The sequence below is a fragment of the Mya arenaria genome, chromosome 4 (assembly GCF_026914265.1).
Source record: "Mya arenaria isolate MELC-2E11 chromosome 4, ASM2691426v1".
Classification (NCBI taxonomy): Eukaryota; Metazoa; Mollusca; class Bivalvia; order Myida; family Myidae; genus Mya; species Mya arenaria.
In genome coordinates, this window is record NC_069125.1 from 44,053,889 (window position 1) to 44,072,224 (window position 18,336).

Here is an 18,336-nt window from a genome sequence, read left to right on the forward strand (position 1 = left end):
TCACAAATATTTACTTATAAATATACAAAAGAGACAAATTCAAACAATAAAACATTAATATTTTAAACGGAGTGGTTTTGTGAAATATAGTTATTTGCGTCAAAAGTGTAATTGCTTATTGTTTGATGTGTGCATTTATTCTGGAAGAAGATTTGTTATTGGTCCCTGATTAATTTGAGCTATTTTGATGTACATTTCTCTGTATGGTTTTTTAATGAGTATATTGTTCACACGGTGTCTATCCAAACATTATCAAGTATTATAATTTTATGTAACTTTTGTATTATATAATCAATACTTATATATAATAAGCTGTTAATTGTTGATTGTTTTTATTATTATGATTTGGTACGGAAATGGTCCGTTCCGGCCAGTCTGTTATACCCATCTGTTCTACACTCATTTCTGAAATCTGATAGACAGGGTGTTACTGTGTGATATTGATATTAACATACACTTAAAGGCTTAGTTTAAGCCTTCTATAAGTGATCCACTCCAACATCCGTGTTTAGTACAACTAATATATATATATATATATATATATATATATATATGAATTGATCTAATCTTTATTGCCTTGTGCTGTCTATCAGATCACCAATCTGAGTGTCATGCTGTGCAGTTCAGGCAGTTTTATTTTAGAATTGAACAAAACATCTTGTCTATAAGTGTTTTGTTTACTTTTTAAAAACAATAATATTATTGGCATTACAATGCTTTAGAATAAGAATAATGATATACATAAAATAGCCCATTATTATGATTTAACCATGATGCTTCAAAATTTGGATAGCACAATTGTGGCCATGCATTTAAAGAGGATTTAAATACATATGCTGCAGAACTATTTAAACACTTATTACTCTTATGTTTATTATTGATTTCCAATGGGATAAAATAATAAATACATTAGCTATGCATATTGTTTATATGTATTAGTGGACAATGAGATTATCTACTAAAAGTGGAGTGTCAACTCTAAATGGCCTTGAGCCAATAAACAACATTCTCGTACACCAGAGTGATGATGCTATGAGTAAGATATATCATTATTTACCTCTGATGGATGGGAATGTAAACACATACACAGGAAATTGGACCCTTATTGTCACCCAATTGCAATAAACCGGATATGCACAGCAGGGGATTATCATGCCAAGCATTCCTTAAGCCTTTAAAACCCAACTTATTCTTTATAGTCTGCATAACACCTTGTCCATCATTGTGCATATATGATCTGCGTAACACTATGTCTATGTTATCTGCGTTTTCAATCTTTCCCGCGAGTAACAGCCGATAGACATTACCAAGCCGAAGAGAAGAACACGTTCACCAAAAACTTAATAATATTTTCAGGTATGCCTTACGGACTTCCTCACATTCTGCATCATTGCAGCTTGAAACAGATACTATTTACAACAAGTATCTGTATTATCTAGTTTAGGTGTACCCTGAATATCAGTGTAACTTTAAAATTAAGATTAAATTCAACCGAGCGTGCAGTGTAACACGTGATTATTAAAGGACCGATTATTAAACAAGAATTTCTTCCTGGACAAAGGTCACATTCCTAAAATAAACATTTATTTTTAAAGTGAAAATCAAATTCGCAAATTATTATTTATTTGAATAGATTTATTTTATTGAATAGATTTAATACATTTTTTGGACACGAAGGAATTTTAGTTAGCGTAATAATCACTTTTTCAGGTACAGTACAGAAAGGAACTTTTATCAAATTTATTCTTTTGTTTATTTCTGTCTATGTGTACAGTAAAATATCTGATTACGGAAGCTAATGTTGATTTTTTTTATGTTTACTTCACATTAAAATTATGGCGTAACCCCCAGATTTCTAATCATTCAAAATACAAAAATAACACCAAAATAAACTATACATTTGTGAGGTAAAATGTAGGTCACATGGATATTTTCTGAAAATCTTATTATCGGCATGATCAAATTTGAACACAACTATGACCTAGTTCAGGAATGTTGGTAATCAGATTTATTATACTGGCTAAGGTAGCAATAACAACGTGACGTCGTATTTTACACTTCCCTATTCTGCACAATGCTAATGCCACTCCTCACTCCAATGGATACAAATGTGAAACAAAATAAAACAAGCAAAAAGTTTCACAAGCATTTATTGTAATATGTTGTTTTTCTGCCGGTCTTGGGACGTTTTGACTGACAATTTATACTTCCGATTTCGGATATTTGAAGAATTGTTTTGATTGTCAATGACTTTACAAGGATACATTGACGTCTCCTGCATCGGTGAGTATAACTTTTATGAATTATTATGTAGTTTTTCTGCTTTTATTTTGACAAAAACTGAAACAGGGCATAAAACATGCTGAATTACAGGTCCAAATCGAAAGAGATCAACAATGCATCATCGAATTTCTGAAAATGCATTCATTTATCTACACAGTGATACTATCCATTTGAGTCAGTAATTTGTCGCATTTTTCCGCAAGGGCTATTTATAAACACATCGTTTCTGAGAGTGGTCAAAAACAAGAACAATATTGATGACTCTTAAGGTTAGTCCACCTAAATGGCCGTCAACCAGTCTTTTGACGATTTTTAGACTATGGCAGACTGGTGACAGGGATACACATGAAATGTCAAAATAATAAAAAAGTATCCCTGATCGCTCATTATTGTAGCTACTCTTAAGGCATGCAACCTTAAAAGCCGAGAGTATCCGAGTTAACCAGGAAGTAATTTTTGTATACTTTTACAATGCCAACCTCTGTAAATAGTAATTGATTTTGAGTAAACATTGAGGCCAGAGTTTTTTTATCTTTAGATTTACGGGAGATTTTTCAAAAAGTTGGGTAAGTAGGAGGAAATAAAAATAAAATGCATAAAATGTCCCTAAGGAGAAATAAATAAAAATAAAACGGATTTTTCTCTGATTTTTTTATTTTTTAAATCTTCTTATATCATGAAGACAAAACACACCTTACTTGTGTCAGCTATTTCATAGGCTGAAAAAAGGGTGATAGATCACCACAAAGTTTCAAAAGCATAATTAAAAGATCCTTTTAATGACTGAAAATATTGACCTCAACACTGAGTTCAAGCGCTCATTGAAATTAATTGTATATATTTGTTCGAATGCATCTATGCATATGAGCAGCATATATTATCAACCCATGGATTTTATGAAACATGTCAGTGTACATACACTCCACGGGGAACTACCACTTTCCGTTTTCCTTGGCGGATTTTGGTCATCACGGACACGACATCCAATTGATCATAATCCTCTTTCCTCGGCGTTTTTACTCGTTCACCCACCGAGGCTGATCAGTGGACCGTATAATTACAATCCCCGCGTTACTCGGAGGTAAAAACACCGCGAAACTCGGAGGAAAACTGATAAGAATCTCCCACTTTATCTAATTTTGTTTAATTTATTTGATAATTTTTGCTACACCGGTAATTGTTTATAAAAATAATTTATTTCGCGTACCTAATTTTCGGACACCCAAAGGACATCAATCGAAACTTTCACACTTACCAAGTTTCACAGACGAAGATTATTGATTTTCATCTTTTATCCTGGCTAGATTACCTAACCGTATAGTACACCACTGTGACAAGTTAATTAGTAAATACCCATCTTAAACGATGTATTGCATGTAAAAAGGGAAAGTGTGAAATATTTATTGGAGGATTAAATAAACAACAAGGGCAATCAAGGGATTAAGAAAACAAAGACATGACATTTTTGTAAAACAATCTGCCAATAAACTTTAAAACTTATACCACTTATAGACTGTATGAAGCAATTATGTACAGTTATACTTATTGAATCATCAATAAAAGTCAACACATACAATGATATAGGTAACTAATTAATGTGATGAATTAAAGTTGGAAATGCAATACTCCAGTTACATTCGAAAACACCACTCAGACACATTAATCCTGCATAACAATATACATGATCTCCATGAGATCCTCGTGGGTAAAACTTTGAGTTATGTGACGTCACACAGAGTGACTGTTTGATCTAAAGCCGATAGAATGTGTTCTTCATTTCAATGCATGTATAAAATGGTGTTTTATGGGATTTTAATTAACTTGATGAAGGATTTACACTTATATGCGTTATAAATAAGTTTAGAACCATCGATAAGTACGGATAAATTAATAAGTCCGGTAAAATGCAAATTAGGAAAAAAAGACCGAAAAATATTCACACTTACAAAGTTCTCAACACCTTCATTACTCCAATCTAATTTAAGTTCTCAACACCTTAATATAGTAAGAGAAAGATGACAATAACAAACGCACGCTATGGTATATCTTTCAATTACATAATGTGAAAAACAACAGTTGTTAGACGATGCTGATGAAAATTGATATGGAAATTTTCGATAATTGTTTTTAAAAAGAAACTTACTGTACTTTGAAAAATTAATTAATATCTAATTATTTAATACTGTTTTAACAGAAGCAATGTTCTGTAGTAGCTATGCACAACACGCGGAGTTCCGCGATTAGGTCAATAAATCGATTCGATCACCGGCGCTACCGGCAATAAAACCCTCCATAGAAAACGATTAACTCAGTGCAACTCGGCGAAATTTTGCGAGGAAAAAGGTTGCGTACTCGGCGGAAATCCGCGATAAATTAAAAACGCCTCCGAGTCACCGAGGAAAGTGGTAGTTCCGCGTGGAGTGTACTGTAATAAAGAAGTTTAAATGGCCAATTCTAACCTTTTGCCCACAATATAAGCATATCCTTCCCATTGTGAAGTAATCAAACATTGAACACAGTTTACACGGTATAATAAGGAGGTCAAATGTGTTTTTCTGTCTTTAACGAAATAGCACCGTGACAATTTACCGTGATGTGGTTTTTGTGTCGCCTGAAAAGATGACATATTGGGGTTACTTTTGTCGGCGGTGGCGGCAGCCGCGTCCCATTTTCGCTTGTCCGGGGTATATCTCCTAAACTATTAGTGGTATCAACTTGAAACTTCATATGTAGATAGATCTAATTGAGGGCAAGTGCAGTGCACAAGAACTGTTACTCTTGCTTCCATATTTTTAAAGTTATTGCCCTTTGTTATTTTTCATGCTTAAAGTTTTGTCCGTGGCATATCTTGTAGAATATAAGAGTTATCAACTTGAATCTTTATATGTAGATAGATCTCATGGAGGGCAAGTGCAGTGCACAATAACAGTAACTCTTGCTTTCTTAGTTTTAAAATTATTGCCCTTTGTTAATTTTCATGCTTAAAGTTTTGTCCGGGGCATATCTTGAAGAATATAAGAGGTATCAACTTGAAACTTCATAGCTAGATAGACCTAATTGAGGGCAAGTGCAGTGCACAATAACAGTAACTCTTGCTTTCTTAGTTTTAAAATTATTGCCCTTTGTTAATTTTCTTGCTTAGGTTTTGTCCGTGGCATATCTCGTAAACTATAGGAGGTTTCAACCTGAAACTTATTCCGTAGGTATATCTGATTGAGGGTTCAAATGCCACCTACAATTGAAAGTTAAATGGCAACATCATTGTCTATAAATGAATAAAATGCCAATCTAACAGCTATAATGTCGACAGTAAATAATTCGTCAGGCGACAGATCCGACTCGCGGAGTTCTAGTTATATAGAAAATATAACCAAAAAAAGTAGAAGCCCTGATGGAAATTCCTCTTCACTTAAAAGTTTGACAGGGCTTACAGATACACAGACAGTCAAAATCTACATTTATGTACTTCACCAAAGAAAATTCGGGAGCATTAAGATAAATTTTACAAGTGTTATATGTTTCAAAAAGCCAGGTCTAAGAACTGATTTTAGAATCAGTCCTGAAAAATATCCTTCTAATTCCAGCTATGCCCGTTGGCAATAAGCAACGGATAAGTTTGACTTTGCACTGACTGCCAGATATCTTATGTTCAGATTTTTTCTGTTTTATCGGAAACACACACTATGTTATTATTACATCATTTTCAGTATTCTATAACGATTTAAATTCTAAATCATTATTAAACTAATTAACAACTACGAATATCACGATACCTTGTGTTTTTCTCTTCAAATATGTGATCGTGAAGCAGTGTGTTCAATGCTCCCAGAGTCAAATTCAAACAAAAATTTTGACTATGATGAACACTATATCATTTTGCAGTTTGTGTTTGTCAGAAGCTATACATTTTTGCGCTGTAATCCAATTCATCCTTGTTAATATACGACGTGCGCCAACGACTTTTAATAGACAATACAACCCACGAATTTCTGTCTCCTTATTTTGACCGGAAGTTTCGCAATCATTCCACGAAACGCGAACAACATACTGAATCTACAAAAAAATCACAATAAACACGCTCTAAGATCACTACGGTTTGATTTAAATAATGAAACATAAACATCGGAACGTTTTTGTAGTAAAACATTTCTATATAGCTGCAGAAATTGTGAGAAATAAGGGGTATGACAAAAAGTACTTTCACTTTTGTCAGGACGTTGTTATGGTAACGGGTACCTGTTCTGTTTCCCCGCGTATTTCCGACTGGTTACGTGGTTTGTGCAGTAAAAAGACCGATAATGAATGACAATTGGTACACCAGTTGGTTCTGAGATATGGGTTATAGAACACTAATTTTATTTTTTTCTTAACCTTGGAGCAACGTTCGTCGGAAAAAATAAAAATAAAACTACGAAAATGAATTTTATTTTTATTTGGGTTTTGCAATATTTAGGTACGGCGCTCCCGTAAATCTAAAGATATAAAAACTCTGGCCTGAGGTAGGTTTATGCATATCATTGTTTTATTATATTTAGAATGCTATTTATTAGGGGTTGCCAATTCTTTTGCATGAAAATTGGTCAAATGTGTTATAATTTAAATAAAAAAGACATATTTTGCAATTGTTTTAATTTTGGATATTGTGATTGGTTTTAATGAAATCAACAGACCGGGTTCTTTAGGGATCTGGTCACTTTCGGTTTTAAAACATGTAAATAAACTAATGGAGAATTGGCAGTTATTTTTTATTTAAGCCATTCTAAATTATTAATTAAAAATCTGTCAAGCTGAAGGTTGTTAGCGTTTATGCGCATGTTTCTGCCAACGGCATTGCCCGACAAAATCATATTTAATAACTTAAAGGAGCTCGACAACCAAAACTCAATTAATCGAATTACAACGCCAAGTTTCTATTTAGTGTTTTATTGGTTAATAAGAAAAATGCAGGCTGACTTATATATAGGCATTTCACAATTGAAACTAAGAAAGTAAGCATTTTTTAATTTTCTAAAAAGTTAATTGGATGCCTACCAATTTTAATTGTTTATAGATCATACATTATCACTAAGTAACTAATACTTAAATAATAATGGGAAAGTTTCAAATTTCAACAGATCAATGTTTTAAGGTGTAAATTTCAGGAGACATTTTTATGTTCTGTATAGTTACTTGGATTATTAAATCACTCTCTGTAAAAATTATTCAACTTTTCAAACATTATGAGTCTTCAAATTTATTGGAATTTCTGTTATGATGGGATTTCAATTGCTGTCATCAATTTTCAACTCAATGTTGTGATTATTCATTTGAAATGATTTTAAACTTCACATTCCATAAATGGCTGTTCTTACTTTTTTTACTTAGTATTTTTACACATTAGTAAGTCTGCCAATTCATGGTTGGTCAGTTTTGCCATTTATTGGTCTCTTTTCCTTTTTTTACTTAGTATTTTCTTCCTTTCAGTGAGATATAAAGCCATAGAATACATCCATGCCACTCAAATTCAGCCACTCAGAATGATGGGAAGGATTGCAGAACTGAGGTAACTTAGAACTATGATTCATATTTACCAGAGAATATCTCATGAACATGCCATTTGCTTAATTTTCTTTGGAATTATACCTTAACTTATTGAGAACTCTTTATAAACTGTGACATTTTGTATGATGGCATGTAAAATAAATGCTTTTGACATTTTTCTGAGCTGTAAAGTTGAATTGATTATTAAAATGATTCTGATAAATACCAAACTGTGTATAGACATCAAACCTCATTACATAAATATACATAGTTGTCCCTGTCTGAATAATACATAATTATCTTTAATATGTTTTTTTTTACTTTCAGTTTCACCCTCACCTGACTGATGCAGATTCAGTAACCTAATTGTATGTACTTTTTTGTCAAATTGTATTTTTTTGCTCTATTAAAATATAATGTTGACCTTTTTGAGGAATAATTTGGAAAGGAAAAATAAATTATTATAAAGAAAAAGTAATTTGCTATGTACAAAAAAGTTGACAAAAATGTTGAACAGTATGAAGTTTTAAAGTAGAAAATCCTTATTTCTCTCTGCTTGTATGTCAACTTGATTAAGATAATATTTGGTAATAAAATGTATTTCCTTAATTAATTGTGATAAAACCTTTTTACACTGTTTGTATACATCTGTAAATGTATGTTGCCATATAAACTGAATGCATGTAGTTTCTTTTGTGTACATGTGTATTGAAATCAACACATTCCTTTGTTATATTTTCAGGTTCATGATGGTTTCTGAGAAAAAACAGCTTGGTGTAATTTGAGAGTATTTTTCAGTATTTGACAGTGGTTCTATCATGCAACAGTCATACCATGAAGTGTCTCACAGATTCTCTCTCAATTCCTGCAATATCCAAGATTACAGTGTAGTGCAAAGAGGATTATTTTCTTGCAATAAGAAGTATCTGCACTTCCAAATACCCCTGTACAGCATGAACAGTTCCTTCATTTTTGAGTGATTATAGATCGAAAATGTTTCCATATAAAATGTCTTTGGTCACATTGTTTAAAACTTGTTATGAATGGTTACAAATACATGCATGGACATTATGATTCCAAATCTATGCACATTTTGATTCCAATAATTAACCACAAAAGTATTTTAAATTTTGTTTGAAACAGAAATATTGTCCTTTTGTTTGTTTCTAAACAGTAACTTGTATTATTCTGTTTATAGTATCCATGTCCATTTAAAAAAAGTCAGTTCTTTTAAAGATGCACTCTTACTCCCACAAAAGATTTACCACAATTAATACTATTGTTTTATTATTCCAAAATGGATGAATAAATGTCGAAAACAATGGTCCTAATGAAAGATACCTATTTTTACTTGAAGGAAATGTGCATAAAACACAGTATTTCTACCATTCGTAGTAGATCACAGTAAATCTTTAAGCATTCACCAATCATATAAAATTTTTGCTTTTTCAGCTATTAAATACACGGTTACAATCTTGTTATCAATACTAAATATTTTTCATAAATGAATTATTAGGTAAGTTGTTAAAGCGTTAACAGTCAAAGTATATGTTTGTTATACATGTGTATGCATTGATATTTAATAAGAGTGTCACTTTAAACAGTTGCCAGGGTTACTGGAGTCTAGTTTTTCTAGGAAACTGTGATTGTTGTCTAAAAACCGTAGTATTTTCAATGTGATACTCTTTTAGCATGTCCGCTTCAGTCAATGAAATATTTCTGTTATTTTTACTTATTTGGTCATACTTTGTATACAATTATACTTATAATCTAACCTTGAAAATTGCTGACAATCTCATACTTATATTAAAATATTCAGAAATGCCAGATGGGTTGAAGTTCACCTTTTTTACAGTTGTCAGGCAAATCAATGCAAGATATACATAAATCTCCTTTTTGACAAAAAGCGGTGTTTAAAGCATTTTTTTTTTTTTATCGAATGGTTACCATGGCAAATAATTTTTTGTTTGCCTTTAATCTTCCTATTTATAATACCATTAATTGTAAAAATGCAACAGTCAAGCAGTGAATGGAAGAATGTAAATGTTCTTTGACTTTTACCTTTTTGCTAGCTCATTCTTCAAAATATACGGCATTTTTAAAATTTCTTAAAAATGGACGTTTTTTCATCATTTGTTTAACGTGAAATAATTTGCTTAAAACATTGTTTAAGTTCTGATATTTAGGAATGTGTATTAAATTTATAGAAAATAAACAAAATGTGTTGTTTTACATTATTTATTTCATTTAAATTCCGAAGTTTTTAATTTGACTTATTTTGCCAGAAAAAAAATGTAAAATTAAAAGGGCCATAATTCTGTCAAAAATTGATGGATTTTAAAAAAATGTGCATATTTGAGTTTGTGATGACGTAACCTTTAAACTGATATATCACTTTACTATACCGCATGAAATGATTTTTTTACGTTGTTATTGCTAGCTAAGGTCACAAATCCGAACACTTTTTGAGGTTTTTCACAATTATCTTGGAGAGTTTTTGTTGTAGCAAGTTAAAATTGCGTATGAAACATCTTTGGTTAATGTGACAACATCTGTCAAAATACAGATTCACGATCTCATCAATTTTATGTTGCAAATCATTCATTTTATAGACAGTTAATCATCCTTTAATTTATGCACAAATACCGAACACTTGAAAAGTGAAAATACATGGTCTTACAATTATAATTATTAAGTATGTTATATTAAATAAACACTTAGCTGCAAAGTTATTTATTGTTTCCGATGTTTTCCAAACATTCAATTCAAATGTAAAGCTCGATTTCTATTTATAAATATCTTGAATGTAGGTCAACATAACCGCAAAACCTGGGGATGCGCGTGCGCCCTCTGACGTCAGTCCCCCGTGTGCTACATTTTGATCTTTAACAAATAAACATTGAATGGCATTTTTTTAGAAAAATACTCAACAAAACAAAATGAAACTTTGCAAGTGTGACCAAGGCAAGCCTTTGTATTGATCTAGATCATCGAATAATCGATCACAGTAAACAAATGTGTGTTTTAGCTGGTGTTCGGGATTTGTGTCCTGTTCGGAAGTGTACCATCAACCAGTAAGGGTAAAACAGCTATCTATGAAGTGTTTTTTGGTTTTGAAAATGTGTTTGTGAACTACATTTACTTCATTTACCTGAGAATATAGTTATTTTGTCTGTACAATGCATACAAGTGAAATAACAGTGTGATATAAAAATGTCATGAATGCTGGTTGGGTTAGGATACGGGTTCTCTTTACTGGCTAAGGTCACATATCCGAACACTTTTGGAGGTTTTTTACAATTATCTTGAAGAGTTTTTGTAAGTTAAAATTTCAAATGAAACATCTTTGGTTGATGTGACAGCATCTGTCAAAGTACAGATTTACGATCTTATCGAATTTAGGTCGAAAATCGTTCATTTTATGGACAGTCAATCATCCGTCAATGTATGCTATAGAGGGCACAAATACCGAACACTTGAAAACAGGAATATACATGGTCATACAAATATAATTAATTTATAAGTATTCTTTAGCAAATACTGGTGAGCGACCCCTTTTTGGCCGGAAACGGAGGTTTTTCCTATGTTACTTTTGACACCAGATAGCTATTACGATAAAACTTTACACTCAGACAAGTTGGCTCTTCCGACAAAAACTGTGTTATTTGTTTTTAAAAACAGCTAGCTTTGCATCTATCTCATATATTTTGAATATTCCCACGTGAAAAGTACCCCTATAATTTCGCTAAAATAAGCACCCTACTGTACCAACTATTCGCCCACCACATAAATTCGCTGTTCTTACAATGTTTCCATATATTTCTCTCTAAACTATATCTTCAAACATTTTTATTTTATTTGACCAGTCTAGCGACCGTTTAAAATGACAATTGATCAATAAATATAATATGTTAATAACTATAACATATGTTTAAAATGATACAACACCTACTTGATAAGGCCTAAAAAAAATATACATTTGGTTCGGGTTACCCGACCCTACCTACGGAATAGGCGCCGACCCTAACGTTTTTATAGTCAGTTTGAAAAAAATAAATGAAAAACTAAAAAAAATAAAAAATTGCTTTTCAATATGTAGTTTAAAACCTTAATTGCTTATATAGAAGATAACTTTAACACCATTCTCCAATGATGAAAATGACATTCTTATATAAAGCCTAATAAAAAAAAAAAATAGAAAAAATTAAAAAGCCTACCTACCCTACCTATTTTTGAAAAGGATGTAACCCTAACCAAACATATTATTTTTTTTAGGCCTAAGGCTTCTCTTTGAAGAAAATTTAAAAAGCTACCGGGATTCCTTCTTGAAACATGACCTACAGTATGTATGCTTATTTAAAGACTTCCGAAGAGGGACAACGCATGTCCGTAGAAGAATGTAATGATTAATTCAAATTTGAGTTGCTTCCCTTAGACGAAACAATCAGCGATTACTTCACCGGTTTTAGGTTTTACCATTGGCTTTGTCGAAAATTGAACTTGAAATACAGCAATTTATGGTATTTGAATAATTTATCACCGGTTTTGTACTTTATAATGACAAATCAATAATGTTGTCTGATAGTGCAAGGTATAAGAAAAATTAAAAAATCCTAACAGGGCCTCATGCACATGAGCGCGCGCGTGATGACGTCATCCCCCGCGTGCAACTTACAAGGTCAGACGTGTAAACAATGTTTATTTGGATCGAATTCCACATACTACTTAACATTTGAACACAGAAAACAGCTGATATCTGTCAAAAAATATGCCGAAATGAAACGCCAGACTAATTTGTGTAAAATATGTTGTTTTGACTGGTTTTAACTGGGTGGGCGAAAAAGTGGTATGGGCGAATAATAGGTCGCTAACCAGTCACTTAGCTGCTAAGTTATTTACCCACTGTTTTTCAAAACATGCGATTTAAATGTAAAGCGTGATTTCTATTGATAATTATCTTGAATGTAGGTCAACATAACTGCAAGGTCTCAGTGATGCGCATGCGCCCTCTGACGTCATTCCCCGTGTACTACATTTTGATCTTTATTCAATTAGAACATTGAATGGCATTTTGATAAAAATACTCAACTCAACAAGCTGAAACTTCGCAAGTGTGCCCAAGGCAAGCCTCTGTATTGATCTAGATCAAAGAATAATCAAACACGGTAAACAAACGCTAGTTTATACAGGTGTTCGGGATTTGTGCCTAGTTCGGAAATGTACCGTCAACCAGTATCATTTGTTTAACATAAACCGGAACTGGTTTTTCAAACTGTCAGTTTGTTCCATCTAAGGTGTATAAACAGTGATCCAGGAAGTGTATTGAAACACCATTTAGTTTAAACAGGCAAACAACCATATGCGGCATCATTGTTTTATAGAAGTTCAGAAGTAATGGCTACATGCAGAAGCTCCATGTTGTAGAAACTGTAAACAAAACCATGCATTTGTTACTTCATGAGAAACCTTTAAAACGGGTTTCCAAACCATTGAAATCCATGAAACCAAAACTGAAACTAGATTGAAATAAAAAAAAATGGCCCTAAGATTTTATGACTATGACAGAATCGCTACAGGAATACAAAAGAAATGTTAATAGTAAAGTATCCCTGAATGCTCATTCTAGTAGCTACTTGTTTGAACACTGAATTTGACACAAAAAACCTCATGCAAACAACATACTGGTCAGGGTTCGAATTTAGCACTCCCACACTCGCAAAATGCGAGCAAAAATTGAAAAATGCGAGTTGAATTTAAAGACACTCGCAAAAAATTGCGAGTTCAAAATTTGCAGAAAATATGCAATTCTCGAAATAGATATGAACATAATCGGTGATTAATTCCTGCACAGTTGATATAAAGCTAATTTTAGAAATGCTTACTTTCACTTTCCGATAATCACACAGAAGTTGATGACGTAGATCAATTAACGTTATGGGCACAGGCAGGTACTCGTTACTATGTGGCAGGTACTCGTTGCTATGTATTTTTGTAGACTGGTCTTTCGTTGACATTTTTTGGCGGCGGTATTTAGAGATAATCATATCGAGACACAGTCTGTATAATGATGACAAGCAAAAAGATAAGTATTTTTACGCGTGTTGATTTTAAAATTGCCGACGGCTGATGATCAATCAGTTCCAAAAAAAGACGTCAAAATGAAATAATCCGTTAGGCCTGTAATTTGTCCGTTAAAACTGTTTCGATGTGGAAGAGGGAGTTGAACAATAAATTTACCCTCAACACAGATGACGAAAGGAACGTTTTCAAAATATTTTGCACAGACCAAAACTGGCCTGATCAGACTTCCTATGTATGTTTTGTCAGTGTTACAGATATGATGATATTGTTTAATGTACAATTACATGATCATTCATTCAAACAATTACACTTTACCTTATAAACCATTGTTTTCCATACAATATATATACTTTTTCCTAGCAAACACAAAGTTTGCCTTAAAAATTGCGAGCGAGTGTCTTGTTTTGCGAGTTGAAAATTTAAGCACTCGCATTTAAATTTAAATTCGAACCTTGCTGGTATCTACTTATTCCAATGGACCCTATTTTATTCCATACACACCGGGTACCAATTCTTCAAATAAAGTTTGCACATTTATCATATCTTGCTTTCGTGAGTTTCAAGTGTATTTGTGAAATTTTCATGATAAATAATTCTTTTTAACTGCAAAACCATATACTATGCTATATGCATGGTATATTAATTATCAGTATTTTTCGGATATCTCGCCAGTCTGTCTCATAAAATTGATTATTTGGTGAGGGTTGTTTTAAATTGTTAAGTGCAGAACATTTTTTGGTGCATTAATTACATAAATGCATGTTTTGTCTCCTTGTACTGTTTGCACATGCATACCGGAAGTAGGATAAAATTTAATGTGGCAGGGGGACCATTTATATTTTCGCCACCTAGATATTTCCTTTCTCAAAATTGATTCGAAACATGCATTTATTCAACTCATATTTTAAAATGAATCACTTAATTATCATCACAAATATTATGAGAAAAACATCATCAAAACATGGTTGAATGAAATCCAGATTATTCATCAAGTGAAAAACTTCCATCAGGTCTGTCATACACTTGAAACCTGACCTCAAAGTATTAGTTTAATAAAAGTGATTTTATTTCTCTATGCAGCATGACTGGCAGGGCAAGGGGCAAGGCAAGAGGACGAGCCCGAGGCACGACAGATGATGCATCACAGAGGCCAGGGGAAACTGCTGCACCACCTCCACAACAGGTACAGTGAGAAGTACATCATGACACAGTCATACACATCAAAGGCATTGCACTTTCTTACCAAACTGCACCTCTAGAAATTTGATGATCTTTGTAAAAAATAGCAGCAACAGTGATTAACAAGACTAACATGTTTAGTCTTTCACTTTTAGGTTCCATTTCATTCATTATTATGAATTGAAGTGTTTTCCTGAAAGACTGTACCTTGACGAATAACCTGTTTCAACAAAACACTTTCTTGTGAATTAATGGCATCAGTCAGGGCTTTTTTACCTTCTTTGCAAGGGGCCGAATTTCGGCTACTTCACAATTGCGGAAAATGTTCATTTCATTTATTTATTTTTTTTTTTTTTAGATTCAGTTGCATAAATGATATTATAATATGTAGTAAGCTAAGAAGATCCCTGACTTCTTCCCAGCTTGATGCTCTCATCCAAATTAGTCTCATTAAGAGACAGCAAAGTGACGAAGACTTTGATGAATTTGCCAATTTGGGGCGTTAACGCGCTTACATTTCCCAATTATCAGGATTTCACGCGCTAAAATTTCCCAAAATGAAAACACTAGGCCTCTTCCCAATGTTTGGTGAAAAAGCCCTGTCAGTGAATGAGCTCACAGTCATCCTTATAATAATGTTAACAAGGTAAAATAGAATAGTGATCCACATGCAAACTAGTATGTGTTTTTAGCTCACCTGAGCACAAAGTGCTCAAGGTGAGCTTTTGTAATCGGTCTATGTCCGGCGTCTGTCGTCCGTCGTCAACAATTGGTTATAATCATTTTCTTCTCCTAAACCACTTGGACAAAACTTCATAGGAATGATCCTTGGTTGGTGCTTTTTCAAAATTGTTCAAAGAATTCCATGCAGAACTCTGGTTGCCATGGCAACCTAAAGGAAAATGTCAACAATTTGGTTATAATCATCTTCTCCTAAACTCCTCGGACAATTTGAATGAAACTTCATAGGAATGATCCTTGGTTGGTGCTTTTTCAAATTTGTTAAAAGAATTGAATTCCATACAGAACTCTTGTTGCCATGGCAACCTAAAGGAAATATTTCAAAACTTTTTTTGGCAAATACTATTAGGCCTAGTGCTTAAATATTTGGCGTGTAACACTGTCTATTGGTTATCTACCATGTTTACCGTAAATGACTGGGTATTAGACGCACTTTTTTTCCTCAGATTTTGATGCAAAAAAATGCCTGCGTATAATACCCGGTAACAATTTTTTGAACTTTTTTTCTGATGTCAATTTCAAGCCGAGAGTTTGTTTAGATTTATGTAGAAAGGGATGTTACTCGCGTCATATTGATCGAGTATATACGGGTTAAAACGGCAGTTGAAGATCGGGATACGGTATATCGTAAGACGTTTATAATTTCAACAAAAATATTTTATATTTGGACACCCATAATTATTTCCCAAAATAATTTATTTTGCGTACCTAATTTTCGGACACCCAAAGGACATCAATCATAACTTTCATAGTTACCAAGTTTCACAGACGAAGAATATTGATTTTTATCTTTACACTGCCTGGCTAGATTACCTAACGTATACACCACTGTGACAATTTAATTAGTTACTACCCATCCTAAACGATTTATTGCCTGTTGAAAAGGAAGTGTGATATATTTATTTGAGGATTAAACAAACAACAAGGGCAATCAAGGGATTAAGAAAACATCGACATGGCATGTTTGTAAAACGATCTGCCAATAAGCTTTCAAACTTGTACCACACTTATAGAATATATGAAGCAATAATCGTACAGTTATACATTAATCCTGCACAGCAATGTCCATGCTCTCCACGAGATCCTCGTGGGCATAACTGTAAGTTATGTGACGTCACACAGTGTGACTCTTTGATCTGAAGCGATAGAATGTGTTTATTCAGTTCAGTGCATGTATAAAATGGTGTTTTAATTAACTTCATGAAGGATTTACACTTAAAGGCGTAATAAATAAGTTTATGACCATTGATTACTACGGATAAATTAATAAGTGGTAAAAAGCAAACATGAAGAAAAAAGGCAGGTTAAACAAACATGTAAATAAAATGTAAAAATGATAATTTTCTATGTATTCGGAGAGCGAAAAAGATAATTAATTTATGGTGTCCGAACTCTTGTGAATTACGGTATTCAATATTATTTTGAATAATAAATTGAATTAAACAATAATCAAACTTACATATAAAAAAGCAAAGTTGGGCACTGTCAAAACATTTTTTGCTTAACATAACTTCATTCTCGACAGTATGGTTTTAAAGATAACCATCGCCATTTTCACGAAAAGAAATTTTTTTGTCACTGTCAACAAACATGGTGGCTGAAAATGCCGGACGATTGTGACATTTTTTCTATGCGTCTTTTAACCAAAAACATAGATCAAAAGTTTTTTTCTTGGATTTTTCACAGATTTTTTTCCCTGCGTCTAATACCCCCTATCGTCTTATACCCAGTCATTTACGGTATTCAAATTATGCCCCTAAAGAAAAATTGGCCCCACCCAGTGGGTTACAAGTTCATTATAAATACATGTTGTTAAAATTTGATAGTGATATAAAGTTTACCTTTGAAACAAGGGCAGCAAGCAGGGCTCTCGCGAGGGGGCGACTTGGGCGAAGTGGTCGCCTAAAATTCCCAGACTTCGCCCATTTGTATCATCAAAGCGACATTGACTTTGCCGAAAAAAATAGCACATTGTAAATCTGTCAATCAGCAGTCTTTGGCCACTGTCACATTAGTCAAAACACCGCAATTAGCCATTCATAAAATTAGGTAATCTCCTAATCCGATAATTGGGCCGTGTCATCCAATTACCAAAACATCGCCAGTAGGCGGAGCTATTGATGGTCAACCAATCAGAATGTACATTGAGAAGTCCCTGATCAAATGAAATAAGTTTGTTTTAATCAGATTGAAAAGGCGAAATAATTATGAAAAATCTTGTTAAGCATTAAGAAGTTAAAAAGTAATTGATATATGTATTGAACAAACAATGCAAGACATTTTAAACATTGTTGCTTTTGAAGCAGACGGTCATAACCATCTCGGGCCATCGGCAAGGTGGCGCTAAGAAAAAAAATAACATGACGTATCAACAAATATTTGATTGGTTTAAGTGAACTGTTCATGATATAATGAAATGATAAAAAATGATTTGTAAACACAAAAATATCTTCTTTTTTGCTTTATGTAGTGTTTACTTACAGTATTTTTCTCCTGTTGATGACTTTAAAATCGGCGAGATCGCCATTTTGT

The 18,336-nt window shown here is 33.0% G+C and overlaps 1 protein-coding gene across 5 annotated transcripts in view; it reads left to right on the top strand.

The window, feature by feature from the left end:
• Positions 1-18,336, top strand: part of LOC128230611 (piwi-like protein 1) — a 37,521-nt gene that overhangs the window by 367 nt on the left and 18,818 nt on the right. Inside the window, exons 1-2 of one of the 5 annotated variants that reach the window (XM_052943030.1) lie at positions 1,307-1,356; positions 14,965-15,067. In XM_052943030.1, coding sequence (XP_052798990.1) covers positions 14,966-15,067 — 102 coding nt within the window. In that variant the 5' untranslated portion in view covers positions 1,307-1,356; position 14,965. The other 4 variants (XM_052943032.1, XM_052943029.1, XM_052943033.1 and 1 more) reach the window with 4 other exon arrangements.